The following is a 22,936-nucleotide window of genomic DNA, read 5'->3' as shown; positions in this document are numbered from 1 at the left end:
CTATAAGACAATCATAAATATAATTGATGGGAAAGAATTCTTATTCATAAAATGAGGGTGGAATCTTTTCCTTTGCAAGTCCAATATTTTCCCTCCCGAATTTCACTATTCATACAAACTTTTTTGCCACTTAGAAACATTACTTACTTGATTCTCAAGTTTGTGTAGCACCCAATCCCTCTTGACAATTTGGTTTATTCAGGTGACTTTTTTGCTGATTTACTGAGGGATAATTTCCTCTTTTCACTAACATTTGCTAATTGTAATTTGAGACCAGTCCCTCCTGACAATTTGATTTATTCAGGTGACTTTTTTACAATTTTGGTAATTTAAAGGTCTTTATTTGCCATTTTTCCTATATCATTTTTTATTTTTTATATGACTATCTAACTATTATTGTCATGTTTAAATAAGAATAATTTTTTCCACACAAACTTAAAATTTGAAGCCTCACATTTAAACTGCAAAAGCTCCTTTCACTAACCTGCTGATGATTAGTGAATACGAGCACCCTTGTTATTATTTTGGATTTGTTGTTCTAATTATCAATATTATTTATCTTTTAATCCTGTAATTTAAGAAGAACTTAATTACCAAGATGTTCCAATAACAAGTGAGTATCATAAATTAGTTGTCAAACTTGTCATTGTGTATTCTTCGGATGTCAACAAATTTTAGAATAATTAAATCCCTTCCCTGAAATCTTATTGCAATTCCTCTTTAATTTTAAATGAAAAATTTTACCTAAAAAATAATAAAACGGAAACCTTTGGGCTTATGTAAAAAATAACACCACAATGATGATGTTACTACCTCCGGTCCTTAATATAAGACTTCGTTTGACTTTTATATTGATCCTAAATATAAGACCTCAATCTACTTTATCTCCCTTATTTATCCATTTTTTCTTAAGTTAATCCTTATAATAATGATAGTTTTAATCAATACACTTGATTAGCAAGGATATTTTAAGATATACAATACCTATTTATTACAAATAACTAACTTAATTGGTTTTCTTAATCTACTCAAATTAGTCAAGTAATTTTTATACTAAGGACTAGAGGTAATATTTTTTATCAATAGATTAGTTGAGGGTTATTATGCAACTAATAAAATAAAATACTAATTAAATATGAGAATAGTTTACTTCAAGAAATACAATGATCTTAGTTGATTGATTATTATGGTAAAAAAAAAGTTGATTGATTATTAAAATAGTAAGATAACGTTAAAAAAATTAATTATTAAAATATTAAAATATTTCATTTTTCATTGCATAAAAAGGTTAAAAAAATTTTATTCTCAATTCTCATCTTAGCATTTTTGGTTAAAAAAATCTCCCTGGTCAAAATTATGTATGTGTATTTAAATGATAGTATTCTAATTTCAACATTCAACAATCTTCATATATACAAATGCAAATGCATTCATTTATAATATGATTAATTCCAAATAATGATCCAATGCCTTCCTTCATGAACACATTCAATGTATCACTATGCAAAGTATTGCCACTAATATTCAAATTAATGTTTATTATATGTGTGTGCATGTTAGCTTGACAAACAATGCTTGCTAGCCAGATCCAAATACTGTATGTCACAAGATGCACTTAGGTGCCATCAAACCAAAAGGCCTTCTCAGATCAAAAAAAAAAACCAAAAGGCCTTTGACGCATTCATTATATATTAGAAGACATAGTAACACAAAACAATATGGATATTTGTGTATGCATTCACTTTCATGAGTGTAGGATACTTGTTTGGAATTCACTTCTTCTCCTTATTATTATTTTAGCAGAATGATTAGTTAATACTACCTTCGGTCCTAATTATAAGAGCTAGTTGACTAATTTGAAGAGATTAAGGAAGTAAGTTGAGATAGTTATTTGTCCTAAATAGGTGTTATTTTTCTTAAAATATCCTTATTAATCAAGTGTATTAACTAGAACTATTATTGTTAGAAGGGCTACTTTGGAAAAAAAATGTATAAATATGAGAGACAAAGTGGATTGGGGTATTATATTTAGGATCAAAATAAAAGTCAAATAGAGTCTTATATTAAGGACTGGAGGTAGTAACACTTGATTATCTCATTCATTTTCATCATTCACAAAGTACAAAAACTTCGTTATTAATTATTATTCATTTCATTTTTGGCTCCATGATTAATTATAACATAAGTTTGTTTTATTTAAGTACTAAGATAAGATAGTTTGAACTCGATTCAAACCAAAAAAGATAGTATGAATTCAAACATCATTTATACTTCAATTCAATTTCATTATTTTGAAGCGCGCTAAAATGTTTTTTTTTGTCTCTTTAGTTTGATATTTTTCAGAGAATTATTTAAAAATATTCTTCTAAAAAATATACTTATTTTTAGTATTTTAATAAAGCTTATTAAGATTTAAAGTTTAATTTATATATTATCCAATTTTTTATAAAATTACAATGCAATATTAATTCTATTAAAAACATGCATATGAAATAATAATTAATTGATTTCATTTTAAAAAACATCATAGTCCAACCCCCACAACTTGTGAAGCCACTTAAACTGATCCTGATTCAAGTCTCGTTGCTCCAATAAATGTTTAAGGGGTAAATGATCGGTCTTGATAATGAATTTACAGCTGCACAAGTAAGACCTCCACTGTCGCACAGCAAAAATAATAGCTAATAATTCATGCTCATAGGCAGGTAGAGGTTTCTTCTTAGAAACTAAGGCCTTACTAGCAAAAGCCACTGGATCGCCATTCTGTGAAAGGACAGCTCCCAACCTTGTACCCGATGCATCAATTTCAACAGTGAAGGGTTGCTGGAAATTGGGAAGTGCCAACACCGAAGGGGAAGTCATAAGCTTTTTTAACGAAACAAAAGCCTCATTTGCGGCAGCAAACCACTAGAATGGTGTATCCTTCCTTAGCAAATCTGAGAGTGGTTTGCTGATTAGACCATAATTGCGGATGAATCGTCGATAATACCCTGTGAGGCCTTAAAACCCACGTAGCTCCTTAAGATTAGTTGGAACAGGCCAACCAGCCACTGCTTCAAGTTTCTGTGGATCATCTTGGACACCCTGCGCAGAAATAATATGGCCCAAATAATCAATTTGAGTGGCAGCGAAAATGCACTTAGAGAGCTTTGCAAATAATTTATGATGTCTTAGTGTAGATAAAGCCAAATCCAAGTGTCGCATGTGGAAACCCCAATTTTTGCTGTAGACTAAAATGTCATCGAAGAAAACTAAGATAAATTTCTGTAGGAATGCCTTGAAGATGTAGTTCATAAGGCCATGAAAAGTTGCTAGAGCATTTGTAAGCCCAAAGGGCATCACACACAAAATTCATAAAGACCCTCATGTGTCCAGAAGGCTGTTTTGGAAATATCCACCAATTTCATTCTTATTTGATGGTTGCCCGATTGTAAATCCAACTTAGAAAAGAAAACAGCACCAGTGAGATCATCCAAAAGTTCTTCAATCACTGGTATGGGGAATTTGTTCTTAACAATAGCTTCATTCAACCTCCGGTAATCAACACAAAAACGCCAAGCACCTTCTTTCTTTTAAACTAAGACAACAAGGGCGGCAAAAGAGCTAGAACTCTCTCGTATAATTCTGTTCTAAAGCATCTCATGAACTTGTCTTTCTATCTCTGTCTTTTGAACTGGCTCATATTGGTAAGGTCTACAGCTGATAGGTTTATCATATTCATGCAGAAGAGGTATCGCATGATCAAAAGGTTTGGAAGGGGGTAATTATGTCGGTTCTGTAAAAATATTAGCATAGGTGTCTAATAACTTACGCAACTCTTACTGATGCCCTGATGGAAGAGAAGCATTATTTTTTATTCCCACTTGCCAGGAAGAGGAAGCATTTATAAGAAACACGACAGCAGCCGCAAAAAACTCATGGTTTGAAGAGAGCTCAGTCAGATTCGGTGAGGGTAAATACCCCATGCCGTGTAACTCGACCCTTTTCCCATTGTAAGTAAATTCGAACAGCCGTAATTCGATATCCATAGTAAACCGCCCCATGGTTCTCAACCATTGAGTCCCCAAAATCATATCATACCCCCCAATTTTCATCACCAAAAAGTCAGCAGAGAAGGTAGAATTTCCCATGTCCCAAGACAGATTATGACAATATTTAGAGACCATTACCTGGCGAGCATCAGCTACTGTGAGTTGAATAGCATTCCATTCTTAGGGCTTCAATTGAAGGAGTTTAGCTACGGACGTGTGCAACACATTGTGCGTACTTCCAGTGTCCACTAAAACAATCACCTTCTGATTCTTAATCTGACCCATAAGTTTAAGCGTGGGAGCCTTGTCATCCCCCTCGATGGCGTTAATGGTTCCGACAGCATCCACTTGAGCGACCCTAATCGCGTCCTCAAAGTGTTCATCATCCTCGTCAATCGCCAGAGTGAACACATGGGATTCCTTACAGCGGTGGCCAGCAGAGAACTTCTCAGGACACCAATAACATAATCCCTTCCTTCGACGTTCATCCATTTCTTTTTTGGAAAGCTGGCGCGTAGGCTTGGAAGAACCAGTCGTGCTACGGGTAGGAGACGGTGAAGCAGCTGCCGAAACGGTGGACTGAGGCACAGATTGGCCCATAGTTCTATCCTTCAGATGTGCTGTAACATTTGGGATTGGGCTCGGTCTAGGACCCACTAGAGACACCGATGGAGGTCCAGAAGAATAGCCCCCCATTGGAGACCCCGAACAGTGATAGGACGCCGGCGTATTCTCATGGAGTGCGGTAATGGTGGATTCCTGTAATCGGGCCGTAGACATCCCACTCACCAAGGATGCAGGAGCAAAGTTGAGAACAAACTTCTAGATATCAGGCCGAAGACCACCGATAAATAGGTTAATGGCAACAGGTTCAGGAATATCAACTTCAAAAAGGAGTTCATCAAACTTTTGTTCATACTCCAAAACAGGGTCCGAGAGCTGCTGAAGCTTCTTAAGAGTTATCAGAGGGTGTTCATCACGTACATTCACGAACTAAATCTCCATCTACTGAAAATACTCAGTCCAAGAAATATCCGTGAAGGAACGATGACGCATGAATGTTTGGTGCCATCGCAAAGCGTGGCCCTCAAGATGAATACTTAGGAGGCGGATACGCTGGTCAGCTGGGGAGCCATCGACATCAAAAAATTGACGAGCCCTACATGCCCACCCACGAAAATCGGATCCATCGAATTTGGGGAATTCAACTCTGCTCTGCTTTGTAGCAATCGAATAACCAGAAGAGGGACCCAAAGAATGTGGGGATACACGGGGAAGCTTGTGGTTGCGAAGACCCCTCGCCAGACACAGGTTGCTTACCGGCAGGAGAATGCAGACCCGAGAGTTTGGCCGAGATATCTTGCAACGTTACCTTGAGGTTGGCAATGTTCGACGACTGTTGCTCCATACGGACCGTAACAGAATTCAGGATGGTTTGTTGAAGGTCGAGACGACGCTCAATGTCTCCAAGACGCTCCGTCGAGGATCGCGTCTCCGGCGGTGCCATGGGCCAGAGAGCAAAGGCTCTGATACCTTTGATAAGTGTAAAAGGAGAAATAACAGAATATTCTTCACGAATCGCAATTCAGGCAGTACAAGGTATATAACCGAACCTCAAGACACGTCACACACTCATCCTCTCTCTTGTAACTAACTATTCGGTATTTACCTTTTTCCCGAAATATATGCGAACTGAGTCGATCACAATCACCCTGGCTCTGTGGTGGGGATTCTGCGTGAGCTTCATTTTGGAGAATATTTTCTCCAATTTCCGAGAATCTGAGAGACGAGAATGTCTCTCACACGCCCCATTGCAGCTCTGAATCTCACTTCAGCTTCAGGTTTTCATTTTCTTCCCCTTCTGCATGTCGTTCTATTTCTCTGCGTGTATTATGCCACCTTTACTTCTGGAGGAGGGAAGTTGAGTTTTTCCACTTGCTTTCCTTCTTATTTTCTGTTGATTCCAGATGCCCAGAATGTTCTAATGTTGTTATCTTTCATTTCATGTGCTCGGTGAAGTTTCAAAACTTAACAGGTTTTTTTTATCACTTTCTTTCACCAACTTTCCCAATCGAATATTCGAGGGGGTTTGCGACGCCCAGATTGCTTCTCTGCTGTTGTTTTTCTCTTTTCTGTTATAAATGTAGCATTTTCTTTTTTTGTTTATTTTTTTCCTTTGCTGTCTTTTCTGCCATCATCTTCTTCTGTATACTCACCGTCTTAGTGATCTGGGTGGGTTCTCTCTGTGTGATGTTGCCTTTTTGCCAGTATTTTCAAACCTCTTTCTGCATGATTGTTATCTGCAGTCAAGTCAATATTCCATAATTTAAAACAAGCACAGTAGTCGTGTTTCACTTTTAGCATGTCAAAATAATGGGGTCTCTTGTTCCAATACCTTTAATCAGAACGCTATATATTTCTTGTTTGAAGAGCAAACAGTCCATTATCTGAAGCTCGAGAGTTAGGAGCTAGGACAGACTCAGGCTCCGCTAAATCAAAGATCCAAATCTCAACGCCTCTTAATTACATTCCTTGCACGTTCTCCCTAATTTCAATTATAATGACCCTTTATTATAATGTCATTAAACATCTGTTAATTCCACATGCAAAGTAGAGCGGATTTCTTGGGTGAATGTCATTGACGGACTAATGTCTTGTTTTGTAGAGAGGAAGGGTTGGAAGGAATCTCTTTTCTTCCTTCCTTTTCATCTCTTTTTTTTTTTTTAATTTTCTTTATCTTTTATAATTACCTTTTTAAACCTTTTTTTTTTTTTTTGGGTGAGTTCAAGGAGTGATTCCTTACTCAAAAGAATTACAAAAATGACTATTTCTGTTCCCTTCTACTGTTCCATTTCATCATGCGCACCAAATGAGCCATACAAAAACGGAAACCATGATTATTTTCAAGTTTTTGAAATATCATTTCTGTTTCATTCTATTGTTCCATTGCATCATGGGTACCAAATGAGCTCCAATGCCCCATTTCATCATGTTTTCTATGCACATATAAATCAATGAATTCTTGTTTGAAAGCCTCATGTGATTTCTTTTCCAACAGCTTGTTTGTCAGTGGAATCAGATGTGAAGAAAAAGATGAACAGCAGTGCTTTGGTATGGCTTTCCTATTTTTAGCATATCTTTATCTGGATATATTTTAGTGAGAACTGAGGACTAACAAGGAAATGAAATTTGGCTTCTATTGCATGCAGTGCCTTGAGGGGACTAAAGAAAAAATCAAGAAGATGTTCAATAAGGTTGAACTTTCTATTTCTTCATATGATACGGCTTGGGTAGCAATGGTCCCTTCAATAAATTCTCCTGATGTCCCCTTTTTCCCTGAGTGCGTGAATTGGTTATTGGAGAATCAACTATTTGATGGTTCGTGGGGTCTTCCTGGTCATGATCCTTTGTTATTGAAAGATGCTCTCTTATCTACCTTCGCTTGTGTCCTTGCTCTGAAGCAATGGGGTGTTGGTGAACAGCAAACTACCAGAGGTAATTATGGCCTTCTGCATGTAGCTTGATTTCTTTGTTTGCTGTTATATTAATGCATTTTTCATTCTTTAAAAATAACAACACTTTTTTCGTTATTTTGTAGGTCTTCAATTTATTGAGTCAAACATTGCTTCAATCACTGATGAGAAGCAACACTGTCCTATCGGATTTGATATAATTTTCCCTTCTCTTCTTGAGTCAGCTCAAAGTTTAGGCGTATATCTTTCTCTTGGATCAACTAGTTTAGAAGGACTCATTCGCAAGAGAGAGTTGGAGCTGAGACAGTAATTTTCTGGTTCTCTTTGATTTTTATTTGAGATTTTGCCTATTTAGGTGTTATTTCTTGGATGCTTGAATAGTGCAGATTCCTTTCCACAAGCTACTGACCATGTTATAGTTGCTTAAGAGTCTAAGAGTAGGGAGACCTTGTTCAATTTACCGAAATGCACCAAAACGACCTACATGTGGTCTGTTTGTCTTGAATAGAGGCTATCAAAGCAATTCAGAAGGGCGGGGAGCATATCTAGCATATGTTGCAGAAGGTATCGGGAAAAGTCAGGACTGGCAAATGGTCATGAAGCATCAAAGGAAGAATGGATCTTTGTTTAACTCACCTGCCACAACAGCTGCAGTTTTTCAACACCTAAAGAATGATAACTGTCTTAATTACCTTCGATCAGTGTTAAAACAGTTTGGGGATGCTGGTTTGTATCACAGATTTATTTGTGATTCTTTTTTTTTTTATGCGACTGTGTGATTTCTTTTTAGTTACACTAATCATGTATTGACTGGACAATTTTACGAATTAACAGTTCCAACAGTTTATCCTCTGGACGTATATGCTCGTCTCTGTATGGTTGACAGTCTTGAGAGGTTAGGTATTGATCATCATTTCAGCAAGGAAATTCAAAGTGTATTAGATGAAACATACAGGTAGTAAAACATTTTTAAATTATGTGTAACATATCAATTATTGTAGATTATTAGACTAAGAAAAAAAAGTTCTTCTCCATATGAGATCAAAGTAGTGATATTCAGATACCACCAAACAGAAATGTTTTTTTACCATTGACACTGTTTTATGGTATGAGAACATGCAGATACTGGATTGATGGAGAAGAAGAGATATTCTTAGACCCCACTTGCTGTGCCCTGGCATTTCGCTTATTACGACTCCATGGATATGATGTTTCTTCAGGTTGTTTAATTTTTTGCCTGTTAGTTGTTTAGATGTGTTCTTAGTCAAATAAAGATGAGAAGTTCATCAATCCGTTATCTTTTGTAGATCCATTTAATCAATATTCGGAAGATAAATTCTCAAATTCCTTGAAAGGGTACTTGAAGGATGTTGGTGCTGTCTTAGAGCTATATAAAGCTTCACAAATCATGATACATCCAGGGGAAGAAGTTCTGGTGAAACAAAATGCCTGGACAAGAAATCTCTTGAAGCAGGAATTATCACCATACCAAGTACACGTTGAAAGGCTTTTTAGTCATGTTGAACAAGAGGTAGTTTCTTACAATAATCTTTTCTATAATCTGGTTCTATGTTTTTCTGCAACCTTATTGTACATGCTGAACACTGGTGTCTTTTTTAACATTAGGTCAATGATGAACTTAAATTTCCTCATCATAAGAAGTTGGACCGGTTGTTAAACAGGACATCAATAGAGCACTATAATTTGGAGGATACAAGGCTTTTAAAAACTTCATACAGGTGGGCTTCCACTATTTTCTTCAATTTTCTTAGCTTCCCTTTCTTTCACTCTCCATCCTGCGCTCAAATTAATATTGGTTGGCATTATCCAGGTCTTTCAATCTCGCAAACGAAGAATTTCTGAAGTTGGCAGCAGAAGACTTCAATATCTGCCAATCAATACATCGCAAAGAATTTAAACAACTTGCAAGGTATAAATCTTCTCTGTGTTTTTCAGATTTCAGTAATGTTTCACGGACTGGAATATCCTAAAAATTTTCTACATTGCAAAATTATGCATGGCTGGTGATTCTGGAATGTAAACCATAGCTTAGCTCCAAACTATCTTCCTGAATCTTGCTTTCTGCTTTGCTTCTTTTGTTCATACAACTAGTTGTGCCTGCTCCGATATTAACTAAGGCACATCTCTGATTGACTACAGCCCCTTTTTTGTCCTTAGAAGATGAGATCCACATATTAATTTGCTCTGTTGAAATATTACTCAAATTTGATTCCCATAGAATATTTAATTCACGAAACATTATGTCACAATCATTTGAGTACCTTCCCAAGGATGAAATTGCAACAGTATTAGATTTTTTGATACTAAAGTGATACCAAACATATGCAGGTGGGTAGTGGATAGCAAACTAGACAAGCTCGAATTTGCAAGGCAGAAATTAGGCTATTGTTACTTCACCAGCGCAGCAACATTGTTCTACCCTGAGCTTTCTGATGCCCGCATAGCATGGGCAAAAAATGGGGTGCTCGCAACAGTTGTCGATGATTTCTTTGATGTTGGTGGTTCTGAAGAGGAGTTAGTGCAACTAATTCAGCTGGTTGAGAGGTATTTTCATATATAAACTAAAAAGCTTGTCATTTCATTATTTCGCCTCGTTTGCTCCTAGAGCTTCTCTTCACACAATCATGTTATGAAAATTTAACTGCAGATGGGATGTAGATCTCAGTGATGTTTCTTGTTCTGAGTCAGTCAAGATAATATTTTCTGCAGCTCGGGACACAATTTTTGAGATTGGGGAGAATTCATTGAAGTGGCAAGATCGTAATGTAAAAGACCATGTTAAAAAAATGGTGAGACAAATCTTCACCTTTCTGAGGATATATTTTACTGTTCTTTTAATAATACCAAGTGTTGGCATCTTTTACATCTTAATACCACCCAATTGGATGTTTCAACTTGCAAGAATGTTTTCTTGAAATTCGGCCCATAAATAGAACATTTTGAAACTGAATAATTTTCATGCATAGTCCTTTTTTCTTCTGAATGTTAGAAACCATAATTTGCTACCTTTCCTCTAAATTTGCATTCAGGTTTAATGATCAACTTGTTTGCTTTGCAGTGGTTGGATTTGATGCGATCTATGTTGAAGGAAGCTCAGTGGTCGAAAACACAGTATGTTCCGACAACTGATGAATATATGGCAAATGCATATGTATCTCTCGCCTTGGGATCAATTGTGCTGCCAACACTCTATCTCGTGGGGCCTAAGCTTCCAACTGATTTGGCTGAAAATCCTGAATACCATCGACTGTATGAGCTAATGAGCACTTCTGGGCGTCTCCTTAATGATTTTAATAGCTACAAGGTATATCCTCCCATTTCTGTCCTCTCTGCCTTTGCTGCCTAAGCATCTTCTCAATTTTAAGTGGGAAAATGACGATCAGTTAGAACTGGTTAGCCTATCCGAACAGTACGAAACAACAAACTCATTAAGCATATTTATCTGCTATGAAAAGAAAGATTTAAACGGTCCTAAGTAGGAATTTTCTCAAAATGATTTTTTTTTCCCAATTAAGTGGAGAAAATTTGGACTTGCTTTGCCTGTCTTCTGCGAGAGATATTCATAAAACTAATCATAGCTTATCACGTGGCGTCAAATAGTCAAAGCCTGTGGCTAAGATATGTAGTTCGATTCCCGTTGATCCTAAAGGAGATGTTAATAAAATCAATCATTGCTTTCACTTCTGAGTTCAAATTAGAGTTGCAATGGTTTCAGAGTTTTGAAAGTGTCTGATGTTTTCTGTCTATCTTGCAGAGGGAATCTGCACAAGGGAAATTGAATGCATTCACTTTGCGAATTGCTCAAAGGGGTGGGGACGTTACTGAAGAAGATCTGATTCAGGAGATGAAGGATATCATTGAGGAAAACAGAAGAGAGCTCCTAAGACTGGTTTTGCAGGAAGAAGGTAGCACAATTCCAAGAGCTTGCAAGAATCTGTTTTGGAACATGGCAAAAGTTTTGTATCTCTTCTACTTGAAGGACGATGGGTACACGTCACATGAGTTATTATCTGCTGTAAGTGACGTGCTCGAAAAACCGGTCGTCCTCCATGAATTTTCAAAGGACGCAGCTAAGGAAAACTTGAATCCTGTGTCAACTTAGGAACGACGGTGGTGATGTCTCAGTTCATCTGATTTTGGGAGGCCCCCTTGTGAATAAATCGATCTCATTTAATTGCTTTCTTACATAAATATTTCATCATATGTGTGTCCTACGCTTGGCAAATGATCATGTTCCCCAAGTCACATCTTTCAGAATTGAAATTTTTACCTTGTGAATGTTTCTAATTATTGGAGAACAGATGCTATCATCTCCAAATAATTCCAGTGAATACTTTCCATTGGGAAAAAAAGAAGAAATTCTTGACAATGATAAAAACCACTAATTTGACATAGAGCCATTTAATAGAAAAAAATTGAGAATGCATTCGAGCACGCAAGTAGTTCCGAGAGCGGGGGACAATTATCCAAATAACTGAGATGACTTCTACTCAATTTCGAAGCTCAATAAAAAAATATATCATCTCTTGCAGCCCTTTCAACAATACATTCCAACTGGATGCAACGAATTTTCTGCAAGTACTGCAGAGATGAAAACATTAAATCATCATTCAAATATTAAATCGACAACATTAAGCTTGACTCTACAAGACAATCATAAATATAATTGATGGTAAAGAGTTCTTATTAATAAAATGAGGGTGGAATCTTTTCCTTTGCAAATCCAATATCGTCCCTCCCGAATTTCACTATTCATACAAACATTTTTGTCACTTGACTTCATCCACAGCTTTCAGAGAAAGCTACATAGTTTCATACTTTCATACCCATCAAAAATATTTCTTTTCATAAGAAACCAACCCATGAACTCCACCTTCCACCTGTGCTGCTCCAGTTCGGACCTGGAAAAGAGAGAACCAAATAATTTACAACATAAACTACTAGGGTGTGTTTGGATAGAAACCAAACCATGGTTTCAGAAGTGTTTTTACGGATTACGAAGTAAATATGTGGAGGAGATTATCTCGTTTTGCGGAAAAGTGCTTCTGAAACCACGGTTTGGGGATACCCAAACAGGCCCGAACTCAAGTATATCAGCATGTACAAAAAGAAATTTGGGATTCTAAGCTTTGCAAATTGCAGCATAGGAATACAAAAAGGGAGTTGCCATCTACTTTATTGGATTCAGTGCTGGAATAAGGTATTGATCCCAACTTCTTGAGATAACACTTAAGCAAGAATCAACATCTTCTCCAATAGGCAGAATAGACAGGATAAGGAACGTAAAAAATGCCAACACAACAAATTTCAGAAAAGGAGAAGCCATTATAAATCTATCCTAATTTATCTATATTGTAACCCTTTTTTCTTGAGATAACACTTATTCAGCTCAATGTTACAGTAACTTTAAAAAAAAAAGGCACTACGGAATTTTAGAATCTGCCCTTCTCCATGAAAACTAGTAAGTTATTGATGAATGCATGTTCAAAAAATGAGCTATCTTGATTTTGAAAATGCTTCAGCTTTGTTAATAAAAATTCAACAAGACATCTAATTGTGCGCTGATCATTCATACCTCTAGCCTTAACACCTTAGATCTTAGAAGATCATGAGCAGCCTGCAGAGAGGAGGCACCAAGATCTTGAAACCCTTGCTTAACTGCTTGCAGGGTGTATGGTACGAACTTCAAGACAGAACCCTTATCTTTAACTGCTCCAACAACCCCCTGAGCAATTTTTAGCTTTGCAGTATCGCCCAAGTATCTTGCATCACTACCTTTTGTCATAGCTTCTAAAGAGCCCATTCCTCGATACTTTTTGACACGTACACCATTCTGTTACAATGAAAATAGCTGTTTAAATTACTAGAATCTTAAATCTCCATTTCACATGAACAAGTCTTCAAGCCAGAGAAAGAAGTAAAACAATCAGCACAAGAAAAACAAGGTCAATTATGAAAGCCACTGCAAAATTATTAGACAGCAAATAGGAGAGCAGGGGAAATAAAAGAAGATATAAACAATTTAATTAGATGTAACAACATGTTGTCACTCACAAATGTACGAGTGTTTATGTACATTTTTTATTGGGGTGTGTTCACAACAGGTACGTGCTTTCACCAAAATCATAGTTTTGGTTGTTTTCAACATGAAACCAAAATCGCACTAAATCAATGCATGAAAGGCTAATTTTCTTAGATAACAGCAATATTGTACCACAAAATTATCATTACTATGTTGTTTGTTTTTTCCTTTCCTTTGAAAGTTCTCCGTGTTTATATCTCACAAGTGAACTATGTTTTCAACTTAGAATCACACTGGATATCTCTATTAAAAAGATGTTTCTAATCGCCACATGATTCTCACGCCAAGGAAAAAAAACACTCGATCCTAATAAAGACAAAACTAACACAGCCTTCATTGTCACTCCATCCCTAAAGATGGCATAAGTTGCCACTGAATACACAGTTTATCAAAACCCAATAACTTATGGCATAAGCAAAGTTGAAAGGTCCATATATATATATACACGCACACAGACACAGTCGTTTAATCATGTTAGTGGTGACTTCTCTCACAACAGTACAGACATGTTCAATGCGTTATTTTATTAGATTTCAATACCCGATACTCGTAAGCACCAGGAGCTTCAGTGCTCCCCGCCAAGAAGCTTCCCATCATCACAGTAGATGCTCCAAGCGTTAAGGCTTTAACAATATGACCAGAGTTTGAGATGCCACCATCAGCAATAACAGGAACACCACTTTTATAAGCAATCGATGAGACCTTGTAAACAGCTGTTGCCTGACAAACAAGTAAAACAAAATCAAAAGTTTCAGATTTCCATCATTCAGAAATTAGTTAAGAGTGACAGAAATAATAAAAAAAAAAAAAAAAAAAGTGGACAATTTGAGTTCTAATTATGATTCATACCTGTCCTCGCCCTACTGCACAAACCTCTTGAGTCGTACATATAGATCCAGACCCCATACCAACTCGCACTCCATCAACACCAGCTTGAATCAAATTGTCAGCTTGGTACATAGTAACGACATTCCCGCCTACAACATCTAATTCTGGATACTTATTTTTTATGTATTTTATCATCTCCAACTGGTAGATAGAGTTCCCTTGAGAGCTGTCCAAGACTACTACATTCACTCCAGCCTTCAGTAGGTATTCTAATCTTTCTTTGTCACTTTCCCTTGTGCCAATTGACGCACCAACCAGCCACTTCCCATCCGCCCCCACAGAACCTGCTGCCAGTTTAGGATACCCTCTAATCCTTTCAACATCCTCCTTCGTCACCAAATCCAACACCTCGTCGTTGTTCATCAAAGGCACGAAATTTGACTTCTTCTCCTCCATAAACGCATGGATTTGTCCTAAATCAAAGCTCGACGGTACTGAATCCGACGAGTTCACCATATAGTCATATATCTTCACCTCTTTATCGTTTAGTTTCCGCCAATCCAACTTCGAGACATAACCCAAAAGCTTAGATGTCGAAGTGCCCGACTCAGTCACCAAAACATACGGTGAGTCGCCAAAATCATCAAGCGACTCAATCCTCCCAGAGGGTGCTTTGAAGACAGGGCTGGAGAGAATCGGCACTCGACGCGACTTAGCGGAACGTACCATGGCAGCCTGATCGGACGGCGTCGTATTAGAGTGGATAAAAGCGATCCCACCAAGGGCAGCCATGGCGACGGCCATGTGGGCTTCGGAGACGGTGTCCATTGGAGAAGCGACACAGGGGATATTTAGAGGCACATTACGACTGACTCTGGTAGCAAGCTGAACGGCATCAGTAGGGAAGTCAATGTAGTGAGGCAGGAAAATGACGTCGTCATAAGTGTAGGAGTAACCCTGGCAGAAGAGCTTCTCGGCAGTGAAGCCGTCGTCAAACGGAGGCGGTGTGTAGTCCATTATCGGCGCCAGCAGTATGCTGTGGTGAGGGTTCAACAAAGGGGACAAAGAGTGACTTCGTTTTTTGTTGTTTATCAAATAGAGCGACTTCACTGCACGAAACAAGAAGAAACAGACAAGGAGAGAGTGCGAGAGAGCTGTGAAGATTGGAAAGATGAACAGAAGGGGATAAGGAAGGAGGTAGGGAAAGCTTGAAGCCTGCCTGCAGGAGATTCGATGAAAGCAGGAGAGAATGGGGAACAGGGTAGAGGAGAGACGGCCGACTTCCCGACGCACTGTGGACTGAAACTGGAAGAGGAGGCTGAAGATTAGCCTAACAGGCTTCGCTTTGACCCCACACTAAACGCAAAGCATCATGAAATATTAAAAGAAAATAATATATCGGGCTAACCGGCTAAGGTTCACCCAATACCTCAAATTATTTTCTCAGATACATCATTACATTCATATCTCAAGCTAACATAAAAATTAAATTTGACTGTTATCTTACTGACTCAATCGAAGGTTGATCGAAAAATCCTACATGGTGAACATGCAGGTGTATGAGAGCTGCACACCCCAAGTATTTTCTTGAGCAGCATCTTAAAGTTTTGTCGTATAAAATACTCTTTCGATTCTTAATATAAAACCTATTTAATTAATTTAATTAAATTAAAAAAAGCTAAATAACTTAGTTAATTATAAGAAATATGATTTTTTTAAGGCACTATAATCATTTTTCTTAATATCTTCTCCCATCTTCTACTTGATTATGGTTGAGGAAAGATTCATAGGGATAATTTAGAAAAAAATTAATAAATATGAAAAACAAGTCTTATATTTAGGATCAAAATCAACTCAATAATTAAATTCTATATTAAAGATCAGAGGAGTATTTTTTAACTATGTTTAATAACTTGAAATATTTTTTTGATACATCTAGTACTCTAAAATATTTTTTTAAGTACATCTAATACTCAAAAATATTTTTTGGTGTTTCCAGCACTAAGATAAAAAAAAATACTTCACGAATTTTTTAGAATGTTGGATATGTCATAAAATACTTTAGGATCTACCCATCCAAAAATATATATTTGGATATTGGTTCCACCTTAATCCTCTATCTAAAATAGCCAAAAACCAAATTCAAGTAAATGCCCAAATGACAAATTAATATAATGAAACCAAAAAGAAATGAACAAACAAAATAAACAGGATCCTTTTGATTCTTTTTCATAAGAAGACAGCTTTTTTTAAAAAAAATAAAAAATAAAATGACAAATAATTACTGGGCTTCTATTATTAAGTACAAACTCAAAACTGCTGTAAATTACAGAAACCCAAGCCTCACGAAACAGAGCCAACAAAGAAATAAATAACAAAAGAACAAACAGGATTCCTTTTGAGTTTTGATTCTTCAAATCTCGCTCTCCGTGCATAGATCCATGATTGAGATTGGGATCTTCCACAAGCGGTGCTAATACATGTTGGCAGTGCGGATACGGGCCAGCTCGAGAGCTACGAGTTCAAAGCAGTGCGGACTGAAGTAGCCCGCGTCTTGGCATACCAGCCCGAGCCTACCTACATATTCTTTTTTTTTAAAAAAATAAAAATTATTATTATTAATATAGGTTGAGCTTAATTTAAAATGTTAAAATTAGGCTTTAAATCTTGAATTTGAGTAGTAAGTTATGATAAAATAAAGGAAAGATTAAGTTATAATTTAAGAATATATTTTAAAAACTAATAGATTTTTTTATAAATAATTAATTTAACTATTTTTTTTATTCAAAGTAATTTAGTTTTCTTATCCAAATTAATTAAGTAGATATTTTATGTATAAATGTATAAGTATCACTTGTTTATTTAATTTTATAAAGGCTTTTATAATGACACAACAAATAAATAAAAAATAAAAGATGGATGATGATCTTCGTATAACTACACACAGAATCACAAATATATAAAGTGTTTAATTACTTATACAATGATATGAAAGAAGTAATGTTTAATTGTTCATGTAGAATTTAAAGGTCAAAATATTTTAACTATATTAGAAGTTATATAAACAATTAAAAAAAAAAAAAAGCAGGCCCACCCACCAACCCGCAAGCTAACCCGCAGCGAAATGAGCTCAAAACAGTGCAGGCTGGAATAGCCCGCACCTTGACGGTCTGGCATATTGCCAACCCGAGCCCGCCTTTTTTTGCGGGCTCGCGGGCCCAACCCGTATTACCAGCTCTATCTTCCAATATTCAAATATAACTTTTCTTGATTTTAGCATATTTGATTAAATATTTGAGATCTCAAAAATGTGCTAAATGAGTTATTTTTCGTTCAAACAAGTTCTTTCTCAATATAAATAAATATCCAAACAATCATTCAACAATTCATTCTCCATGCTTTTTTCGCTTTTGGTTCTTGATGAAGTTCAAAGCGAAGAAAACAGAGTTTCAACTCTGTTATTTTCACGAGTAGTGGAAAGCCCAATTTTACAAGTAAATTCTCCGATGGATAGACAATGCAACACATACTTCCAGGCTTTCTAGACATGACACTAATTTCCCTCAATTCTGACAAATTCACAATCAAAAGTTGAGTAGCATCGTAAAGAAGAAAAATTGGGAATAAATATCTTATTAAAAATTTAATTAGCAAATGGTACTAAGAATGATAAGTTGCATAAAAAAAATAATACTCCTCCACTCCTTAATATAGTATCTAATTCTTGAGTTGATTTTGGTCTTAAATATAAGACCCATTTATTATATTTACCAATTTTCTCTAAATTACCCCTATAAATACTCCTTCAACCATAATCAAGTAGAAGAGGGAGATGGGATATTAAGAAAGATGATTCTGGTGTTTTAAAAAAAAAACGTGTCACATTTCTTATAATTAACTAACTTACCTAACTTTCTTAATCTAATCAAATTAGTTAAATAGATCTTATATTAAGAGTCGGAAGAGTAAATTACACATAATGAAAGTTAAATTGCACATAGAAAGAATAGATTGCTTACAAAAAAAGGCTTAGTAGCACAAATAGGTTTAGTTAATGTTCCAACTTAATCAAGAGATCAAGATGATCTGTAAAGCATGCTAAAATACTTCCAATCTTCCATTACATTTTAAAGCATCATATTCCTATAATCCTATCGTACATCAATTCATGTTCCAAATTTTATTGAAATTTCTCTGTCCAACATTTCCGACTTGATTGCTTTCCCCCCTTTAACGTTGCACTTTGCAATATATTAATCCATATAAAACATAAAAAAGCGTGTGAAGTTGTTGTGATAATATATTTATTTACTCCTATGAAATTTTCAAAACCAATTTAATTACTAAATCTAGTCTCTAATATAATATAAGTGACTAATTTAATTAAATTTTTTAATATCTGATACCGTAATTTTAAAAATATATTACTACATCAGAATGATGATATTAGACTTCTTTTTTATAGAGACCGGCAGGTGAAGCTTTATCATGTAAGCGGAAATGAGCTCACTTTTGCTGATAGATTAGCTAAATTTTCTCCTAAGTTAGAGGGTAGTTGGTGTCTCCTTGATCGACTATCACTTCTAGAGCAAGGGGCGAAGATTGATGAATGTGACTAAGGATTTTTTATTGTTTTCCTGATTGTTTAGTGTGTTTTTCAGTTTTTATTAAAAAAAAAAAAAGATGTACACTTTCAATTTCAATGCTGAGTAATGCGCACGACATGGAAGTCAAGATAATCGTTTGTATATTTACTTACGAAGTCCAAAACTACATACGTCCCTTATTTCCATTCATTAAAAAAAATTAGGGATTTTGCTCAGGAAAGTGATGTCTCTTCTTCTAATATGGTTGACATCCAAACGTGGTCCCTCTTGTGCTCTATCAAATCAATCATACACAAAGCGGCATCCATCATAGCCTGTCCACAACAAACAACTCTGTTAATTAATAAATAAAAACTGTGCTTTAATCTTTTATCTTTGTTTTAATCTTTCAAGTTTTATATTTTAGTCCCTTAAATATTTTTATTTATTTAAAACATTAGTCTCTATAATTTAATAAAACTATTTTATCCCTTGAGAAACCAAAACTTATAATTTAAAACTTCGAAGACTAAAAGGGTGTTTGGCTATTGCCAAAAGCACTTCCTAAAGGCACTTTTCTGAAAAACGAGATAAATTCCTTCACATATTTGTTTCGTAAACTGTGAAAGTATTTTTAAAACCATAGTTTGATTCCTATCCAAATACCCCCTTAAACTAAAATGAAAACAAATTTGAGAGAACAAAAATTATATTGACCCACATATATATATATATGTAATTATTCATTTTTGTTACTCACTAGGATCAACTGCAACTAGCATGGCTATCCCTCCAAAGTCGCATGATGCACCACTAGCCTTGCTTGCTTGCCAGTAGCTATTGAAAGCGTATGATGCATGCGCATATACAGAATCGGGTAAGAAGCATGGCCCATTGGGCTGTATTGGTCCACAATCCGCTCCGGACCAACACGCATAGTTCATTGCCTCTTGCATGATCGGGTCGGGAACTGAGGGCTTAGCCACACACCACAAGGCGGCAACTGGGGCAACATAGGGCGGCGGCGGCACAAACGGTGGTGGATAGATTACTGGTGGTTGAAATACTGTTGGGCTAGGAACGCCGCCACCTCCGGGGGACGGGAAAGAACTTGGCGGGGTGGGGAAACCACCACCAGGAGGGGACGGAAAAGTACTTGGCGGGCTGGGGAAACCGCCACCAGGAGGGGACGGAAAAGCACTCGGTGGGGTGGGGACACCGCCGCCGGTAGGGGAGGGGAAAGAACTTGGTGGGCTAGGGACGATGCCTCCACCGCCAGGGGAGGGTATTGGATATGGTGGGCTCATCCCTGGTGGGCCTGGATAAATTATGGGCGGGTTTATCACTGGCTCTGGGGAACCTGGGATAGTGGTAGGTGGGCTTGGAACAATTTCAGGTGGACCTGGAGGTGGGCTTTGAATTGGAGGAAGTGGTGAAGAGTAAGAATAAGGAGGCGATGGTGTGGGCAAGGATCCAGATGGGCTTTGAGGTGGGCCTTGGTCCGGAAGAGTTGGGCTGGGAACACCCGTAGAAGGAGGATTTGGAGGATACACACAGAACGGAGGCGTGCCATTATCCGGCGATGGAATTGGCGCGAGAGATTCGTATGGAGGCAGAGAAAACGGTGAGCTAAGGCTATAGGGTAATACATTTGATGAATCTGTGGATGGATCGAGACTAAAATGCTTAATGGCTTTCAATTTCTTAGAATGCTTGTTGCTTGAACTCTTGCGTTTACGCATTATTGATTTTTCTGCGTCTGCACAGGGGAAATCAAAGAGGTTTATGAACTTATCTTCGTCAGGTAAAATTTCTCTTGATCTCGATAATATCACAAAATGGAATTTTTAACATCTTCGTCTGCCACATTGCTCCATAACGCCTCTCACGCAGCAAATCAGCGTTGATTGTGTATGATCAGAATTACTAAAATGTATATTAAAACATGGGATGAAAGAAGTAGGATTAACTCTAATTAGTTCGGAAGAGAGTGATAAGAGAGGGCTTACTTACCACAATGAGAGGGGGAAATAGCTGCTAGAGTCAGATAAAGGAGAAGCAAGCCAGCTCGTAATCTCAAGTAACCTCTGCTTGTTCCCATGACCCACCCTCTTCACTCCTGACGACGGCTTTATTGTACCAATTTCAATCCAAATTCCGAAGACCAGAAGGTGGTACGATAAAGGGTGGGCTTTTATACATGTAGAGGTTGGTTAGATTTGAAGATTGTTCGAGTGAAGGACAAGTGAGGGTGATGGAATACAAGTGTTTCTGTTTGGGGGATAAAGAATGATTCTTTGGGCGGCACAACTTTGCTTTGCTGGAAGATGTATGAATGAAGAAATGCTAAAATTGCAGAAAAGTTGCCACAAATGTGTTCGTTTTCCAGGAATCAGTAGTTCACTCACCGTCTCCTCAGCAGTATTCTTTGTTCGCTAATTTCTTTAAAGCTCATTTCATGATGTTGATGGTATATATGCTTGCTTCGCCACTGGAAAAAGATGAGACTTGGGTTTTTTAAGCTCTTTTGTCTTGCTTGCTTTTCACTCCAATTTCTCTCTCCCCACTCTCTCTTGCCCTCCTTCTTATGAAGACACCAACGCCTCCTGGATAGTAGCGTGAAGAGGAGGGATTGCCTGGTCGACCAACTTTAGGAAAAGTATGTTATAGGCTACCATATATCAGTCTTGCATTACTTGTCCGCGTTTTAATTTTCTGATTTCAGAGTTGTATTGTTCACGCACTGGATGGAGCCTGCCTCTTGAAGTGTGTAATTCGAAACAGAGAAATCATAAAGCTTGAAGATGCCAAGCAAAGCAAGACACCCCAACTAGAGAAGAACTAATTCGAAACACAGCCCATTAACTCGGTCTCTTCCGTCTCAGGTATATATATAGAGTTGAGTTTGTAATTTCTACCTCTGTTAATTGGTGGGTATTGTTGATAGTGTCACAAATCTTATATACTGTTCGGAATGGATGAATCGCTAATGGAGTTGTATTTCTATCTGATATTTGATGGCCTCCCTGATATTTGTCTCAGATGTCCAACTTTCTCCCACCTCGTGAAGCCCATTAAGCTGCTACCCCTATTCAGAATTAGAAAAGTTTTTCCGAGGGATATGTTAAACAGTTTCTAATGCAAACTAATATAATACAATGTTGACTGTTAAATTATTCACACCCATTTTTTAGTCCAGCAGACAAATGGAGCAAAGAGCTTCGTTATGCTTGGGCCGTCAGGCGATCAATCTGCCCAAATAGGTGGAACTAAGTTTACATGAATAAGCAACTTTACATGAACGCTGGGGACTGAATAAGCAACTTCACATTATTGCTAGGAAACAAATGTAAATCATTCTTAACTGTCTTCGCTCTCCAGTACCATATAGTGACCATGAAAGTATTTAGAACACCACTCATACGAGTGTCTGTGTGTTTGTGTTTTCCTCTTTGAATGAGTGAATACTTTCTCCTCTAGACGTATAAGGACTCTTCTTCTTCTTATATACGGAAACTTCTTTTCAAAAAAACGGGGTTGCTCAGAGCCAAAAAAAATGGCTAATCTTCCCTCAGATGGTTGGAAGGCTATCCAAGATTTGGAGAGGAGCTGTGAGCTTGCCACCTAGCGTCCCCTTATGGCCACTTAACTGTCCACATATCAATTTATTGCCACGTCATCACTGACCTGACACCATTAATGCCATGTAAGCACTCTAGGGGTAGTTTTGTATAGAGCTAGTAATACGGGCTGGGCCCGCGGGCCCAGCCCGCCAGCCCGCCAAAAATGGCGGGCTCGGGTTGGCAAAATGCCAGCCCGCCAAGGTGCGGGCTACTCCATCCCGCACCGCTTTCAACCCGCTCCGCCGCGGGCTAGCCCGCTTTTTTTTTTTTTTTTTTTTTTTTTAAATTTTAA

At 37.2% G+C, this 22,936-nt stretch overlaps 3 protein-coding genes across 4 annotated transcripts; 1 reads left to right on the top strand and 2 right to left on the bottom strand.

Annotated features, from left to right (window-relative positions):
* Positions 1-3: 3 nt before the first annotated feature.
* On the bottom strand, positions 4-15,764 carry LOC114730429 (inosine-5'-monophosphate dehydrogenase). Of its 2 annotated transcripts, XR_003738836.1 has the most exons (5): positions 14,457-15,764; positions 14,148-14,327; positions 13,101-13,358; positions 12,275-12,426; positions 4-105 (listed from the first exon to the last, which is right to left on the bottom strand). XR_003738836.1 is itself a non-coding variant. In XM_028917500.1 (4 exons), exons 1-4 carry the CDS (start codon positions 15,450-15,452, stop codon positions 12,355-12,357), a joined length of 1,506 nt encoding a protein of 501 aa, XP_028773333.1. In that variant the 5' UTR covers positions 15,453-15,764; the 3' UTR covers positions 11,991-12,354. The 2 variants fall into 2 exon arrangements, 1 of the variants encoding a protein (XP_028773333.1); XM_028917500.1 differs by lacking the exon at positions 4-105 and having other exon boundaries at positions 11,991-12,426.
* LOC114730428 (ent-kaur-16-ene synthase, chloroplastic-like) lies at positions 5,308-11,770 on the top strand. The gene is made up of 14 exons (XM_028917499.1): positions 5,308-5,872; positions 7,090-7,142; positions 7,241-7,526; positions 7,630-7,810; positions 8,013-8,230; positions 8,339-8,459; positions 8,627-8,724; positions 8,812-9,035; positions 9,131-9,243; positions 9,336-9,434; positions 9,854-10,069; positions 10,173-10,314; positions 10,584-10,829; positions 11,280-11,770. Exons 1-14 carry the CDS (start codon positions 5,824-5,826, stop codon positions 11,625-11,627), a joined length of 2,394 nt encoding a protein of 797 aa, XP_028773332.1. The 5' UTR covers positions 5,308-5,823; the 3' UTR covers positions 11,628-11,770.
* Positions 15,765-19,291: 3,527 nt separating the features above from the next.
* On the bottom strand, positions 19,292-21,525 carry LOC114730407 (vegetative cell wall protein gp1-like). The gene is made up of 3 exons (XM_028917460.1): positions 21,035-21,525; positions 19,782-20,780; positions 19,292-19,356 (listed from the first exon to the last, which is right to left on the bottom strand). The coding sequence occupies exons 1-3, from the start codon at positions 21,120-21,122 to the stop codon at positions 19,325-19,327; spliced, it is 1,119 nt and encodes a 372-aa protein (XP_028773293.1). The 5' UTR covers positions 21,123-21,525; the 3' UTR covers positions 19,292-19,324.
* Between the last annotated feature and the right edge of the window lie 1,411 nt (positions 21,526-22,936).

This window comes from Neltuma alba, unplaced genomic scaffold, assembly GCF_004799145.2.
Source record: "Neltuma alba isolate B1F8T4 unplaced genomic scaffold, ASM479914v2 tig00012732_pilon, whole genome shotgun sequence".
Classification (NCBI taxonomy): domain Eukaryota; kingdom Viridiplantae; phylum Streptophyta; class Magnoliopsida; order Fabales; family Fabaceae; genus Neltuma; species Neltuma alba.
The sequence above is the reverse complement of the archived record's forward strand: the minus strand, read 5'-3'. Positions and strand labels throughout refer to the sequence as shown.